This window comes from Apium graveolens, chromosome 7 (assembly GCF_009905375.1).
Source record: "Apium graveolens cultivar Ventura chromosome 7, ASM990537v1, whole genome shotgun sequence".
Taxonomy (NCBI): Eukaryota; Viridiplantae; Streptophyta; class Magnoliopsida; order Apiales; family Apiaceae; genus Apium; species Apium graveolens.
The window spans coordinates 214,051,505-214,056,776 of record NC_133653.1 but is presented as its reverse complement, the minus strand read 5'-3'; the positions used below and the strand labels follow the sequence as shown (position 1 = coordinate 214,056,776).

The 5,272-nt window shown below is 42.9% G+C and overlaps 2 protein-coding genes across 2 annotated transcripts; both read left to right on the top strand.

Annotated features, from left to right (window-relative positions):
* The first annotated feature begins 1,538 nt into the window (after positions 1–1,538).
* Positions 1,539–1,973, top strand: LOC141674459 (uncharacterized). Its single transcript, XM_074481167.1, has one exon. It carries the CDS (start codon positions 1,539–1,541, stop codon positions 1,971–1,973), a length of 435 nt encoding a protein of 144 aa, XP_074337268.1.
* Positions 1,974–4,447: 2,474 nt separating this feature from the next.
* LOC141674458 (uncharacterized) lies at positions 4,448–5,171 on the top strand. The gene is made up of 2 exons (XM_074481166.1): positions 4,448–4,531; positions 4,596–5,171. The coding sequence occupies exons 1-2, from the start codon at positions 4,448–4,450 to the stop codon at positions 5,169–5,171; spliced, it is 660 nt and encodes a 219-aa protein (XP_074337267.1).
* The last annotated feature ends 101 nt before the right edge of the window (positions 5,172–5,272 follow it).

The window sequence follows — 5,272 nt, the reverse complement described above, 5'->3', positions numbered from 1 at the left end:
ATTCACTAAATTGTAGACTTATCATTTGTGTACAGAGTCATCATATACAATTAATGCATTTAGGCAAATTAGGCAAATGAGTCAGGGATATGCCTTATACTTCTCCTGTTCTTTTAAGTTTCAGATTTTATGAAGCTTCAATTTCTCTGCAATTTGTGGCTCTATTTCAGTGCTTGTAAACAAATTTTAGCTTTGCTCATTGTCTCAATTCTCTGACAATAGCTACTTATTACAAAGTTTAAGGGGGGTATGTGCTGATTTTTGATAAACAATAATGTTGTCACTATTTCCAAATAAACTTGCATATACCCATTTGGTAAATTTTAAAATAAGACGTCGACGCTTCTATCTTTCCGAGGGCCGAGGCTTTCACCGTAGGTATGGGTCTCCGCGACCAATCTGATAAATTTCTTGAAGTAAAGATCCTAGCATTGTGTTGTACCTCATATTAAGAACTTGAAATTAAGAGTAAGGGCCCAGGAAGACTTAGAGAAATAATTATGTAATATTTGATAGAGGCCCAAGAGACCCATTTGTAATAGATAACCCATGTGGGATTCCCCATAAATATAAAAGATCAACCTCATTTGAAGAGGTTGGTTAATTGAATAAAGAAAAAATCTCCATAAACATTAGCCTTGGATATTAAATAATATACACGAGGCTTATCATTTGGTGCAAGAAGGAGGGGTACTTTATTCTAAAATCTAACAAATTCATGGAAGAAATCGATACGAATGAAATCATGGAAACAACAGCAGAGATCACCTCTGTTACTAAGCGTCGCGATGACCTGCAACCAAAATGTTTGTTCCCGCCACCTGAGCAAACTGGTCACGATCAACAGCTTGATATCATGGTCACGGATTCACAGGTGAATAAGCGCAAGTGTAAAGCAGATCAACGTCAAAGAATTCCAACCTTGATAGGAAAATAGGTGTTTTCTAGTGATCTGCATTTGCATCTGGAAAAAGAGGAGCGTGCGAAACTGAAGAAAATGGAAGAACCCGAGGCTCCGGTGCACTCAGATGAAGAGCCCGAGCTCATGGAGAAAGAATCTCGCCTCTTGCAGTCCAAGTTAGAACGAAAGCGTGAATTATACAGCATCCGACTTGAGCTACATCAGACGACGTTAGCACTTCAGGGGTTGGGTGAGCAGTACTATGATGATGAAGACGATGCATAAATGAGTATGAGCCCTCTGCCGAGTCGACGTATTCACAACCCCGTGAACGCCGACAGCGCACGGTACCGTCGGGTGACGTCTTCCAAAGGACAGAGTCTACAGATTCCATCTCCCACGAGGAGTTTGCCAAAATACAATAAGAGATATCTCAAATGCGTAACATAATGCGCAATCAGTCAGGATTCAAAACTGTCAGCAAAATCCCCCTATCTCTTGTCCTCGAGAAAGCCCGTATCGACAGGACACTGAAGACACCGTCACTCGATCACTTTGACGGATCATCCGACCCCCTGGCATTTCTCAATACTTTTCAGGGTCGTATGTCTTTCTTCGGACACTCTGAAATTGCCCAATGCCAATTTTTCTCCACATGCCTCCAAGTACGGCTCTTCGATTGTATAGCAATCTGCCACCACGTTCTATTGACTCGTGGTCAACATTAAAGAGCAAATTCCAGGCTCGCTTCTCCATCAATTATAATGGAATAAAGGTTACAACGTCATTACTGACCATGCACCAACGATCAAACGAGAGCCTCCGGAGTTTCTTAACTCGGTTCAGAGAAGAAATAGCAGAAATCCCGGACCTCATAGAACAAATGGCCGTCAATTTCCTGAAAGCGGATATCGATAAGTCGCGACATGGACTACTCCTCAAGGAGATTTTTGAGAAGAGGCCAAAAACTCTACAAGCGGCATTTCAGATTATAGAGCATTGCATGATGCTTCAAGAAGTGGTGAGCTGTATACAGTCACCTCGACGCTCTTTAAGATATGAACGACGTTGAAGTTATAGTCCGCGATCACCCGCGAGAGAGGCGCAAAGATTGCCGTCGATCTCCCCAGAGCCGAGAAATTGACTACCCTTTAAGAGATCGAAGAGAAAGATATTGGCAGCTCGCAATCGCCCCGACAAAGAATTCACCAAGCTCAATACCGTGAAAATGATGATTCTAGCAGTATTAAAAATAGAGCCAGACTATTGCCGACTGAGGCCCATGAAACCCGGCAGACCTCCAAGTTCCAGATACAGCGATTATCACGAAGACACTGGCCACACAACAGAACAATGCTTCCAACTCAGCAATCTTATTGAAAGCAAGATTTACCGAGGACAACTTGTCCACTATGTGCAACAAGATGACATTCCCAAACGACACCATCGGGATGAGGAAGATCGCGTCATTGACGTCATTTTTGGTGGTGTAGCCACCAGAGGATTTTCTCATAACTCTCGCAAATCTTACGCTCGAGAAGTTTTTAATGTCAATCCCTCGACAGCTAAATGCCCTCGAGCGAATCCTTCTCCAGTCATATCATTCTCTAATGATGATTACCATCCCGAACTCATCGAAGGAACATCAAGACGCCCTTGTCATTGCCACACGAGTGGGAAACAATACAGTTAAAAAATGTTGGTTGACAACGGAAGCTCCATCAATATATTATATCATCATGCCTTCTCACGAATGGACATCGGTGATCGAAGGCTAGAGAATTCTCGAACCCTGCTATATGAGTTCATTGGGAATGAAGTGCACATGGTGGGAACCATCGATATGCCGGTACTTTTTGGCTCTCTCCCGTGTCAAATTTGGAAGGTGGTCAAGTTTCATGTGATCAGTGCCTCCTCTAGATTCAACGCTATACTGGGACGAACTACAATCACCGCCCTACGAGCTATAACTTCCATCTCCACTTGAAAATGAAGTTCCCCACAGACTTTGGTGTAGGAAAAATGACCGGAGACCAGACAACAGCAAGACAATGCTATTTAACTACAGTTTCTCCAAGGAAAAAGGCAGATGAGGAACTAGGAGTCAACCAAGTGCTTGACGTCAACCAAGTGCTTAACGTCAACCCCAAAGAGTTAATCGACACACCCACAAGAAACTCTTGCTCTCCTATCGAAGAAATCGAAGAGGTAGAAGTATTTGAAGGAAACCCTAAAAAAACTACAAGAATTGGAAAAAAATTCCCTGAAATTTTAAAGAAAGATATCACGAACCTCATCCGAGAGTTCTCCAAAATTTTCTCTTGGGACCCCAAGGACATGCCTGGGATCCCGAAGGTCATCGCTCGACACTCACTACACATCAGCAAAAACATCAAACCAGTAAGACAGAAACACTGAACATTCTTTGTCAAGAAAAGAGCAGCCATCGACCTAGAGATGGACAGGTTACTCGAAGCCGGTTTCATTGAACCGGTACAATTCCTCACATGGATCTCGAATGTCGTCTTGTTCAAGAAAAATAATGGAAAGTGGAGGATGTGCATCGATTACTCAGATGTGAATAGGGCTTGCCCCAAAGATTTTTACCCTCTGCCGAACATCGACCAGCTCATTGATACGACAACGGGAAGTGAACTCCTGTCTTTTATAGATGCTTTTTCAGGGTACAATCAGATTAAGATGGACTCCCAAGATTGGCAGCAAACTACATTCATCACGTATAGAGGGGTCTTCGGATACCGAGTAATGCCTTTCAATTTAATCAATGCGGGGGCCATATTTCAATAGATGATGGATAAGATATTGGCCTCACAGATCGGGAGAAATATGATAATCTATGTCGATGACATGATTACAAAATTGAAGGTTTCCTCCGACCATATGTTCGACCTTCATGAAATATTCGAGAATGCGAGAAACAATAATATGCGGCTAAACCCTGCCAAGTGCTCGTTCAGTCTCACCGCGGGTAAATTCCTCGGATTTTTGGTCACCCAAAGAGGTATTGAAGCAGATTCATATCAGACAAAAGCAATCTTGGAAATGGAGAAACCAAGATCCGTTAAAGACTTGCAAAAACTGACTGGATGTATCGCCGCACTTCGAAGGCTTATTCCCTAGTCGTCGAAAAGATGCATCCCATTTTTCTCAACAATGAAGAAAGCATCCAAATTCTCGTATTTTGAATGGAACGATGATTATAAAAAGAGTTTTTCTGAGTTAAAAACATTCTTAACAGATCCACCCATCCTCACTCGGCCTGTACCAGGCGAACCGTTGCATGTGTATCTCTCAGCTTCCGATGAAACCATCGCGGCAGTCTTAGTTCGGATTGACGAAGGAAAAGAAGTCCCGATATACTACATTAGTCACTCACTACGAGATACAGAAACAAGATATCCACAGGTCGAGAAGCTAGTCTACGCCCTAGTCGTCGCCAGCCAAAAATTGTGACACTACTTCCAAGCGAGGGAAATTCATGTGCTCACGAATCAACATCTCAAGAGAATCCTGCATAAACCCGACATGACGGGCAGACTCACTGCTTGGACCATCGAGCTGAGCCAATTTTACATCGAATATAAATCTCGAACTGTGATTAAAGCTCAGGTTCTCTCATATTTTGTTGTTGAATGTCAATCCAAAGCCAAAATGCTAATCTGACGAAGATCAGTTAAGGCCGTGGCTACTGTTTGTCGATGGATCTTCTAGCGCTGACTCAAGAGGAGCAGGAATAATCTTAATCAGCCTGGAAGGATTCAAGATCCAGCAAGCCCTCAAATTTGAATTCCCAGCTACAAATAATGTAGCCGAATACGAGGCAATGATCGCAGGCTTGAAGCTGGCAACGGATCTCGAGGCCGAAATCATCGATATATTCGAAGATTCTCAACTGATTTCAAAACAAATAAGTGGAGAGTTCAAGGCACATAATGAGAGAAAGACTCAATACCTTGTACGGACACAAGAGCTACTTAAAAAATTCCCTTCATGGAGGCTCTCGAGTGTTGATAGAGAGGAAAATCAGTGGGCAGTTTTCCTTGCCAAGTTGGCATCCTCCAACCTGCCTGTTAATCTCGATCCAATATATGTCGATATCCTAATGTCCCCTACCATCGATGAACTATCTATTAATCAGAATCAGAATAGCCTCGACTGGGGAAAACCATTCCTCCACTATATCCTCGAGAACGAACTCCCCGGGGGAAAGAATGAAGCCCGTTCACTCATGTTTAAGGAAAGAAACTAATGTGTTATCGGCTCATCGCTATATCGACGCACCCTATCTAAACCGATGCTCCGGTGTTTGATCTTGGAGGAAGCTCATCAAGTGATGATCGAGGTACACAC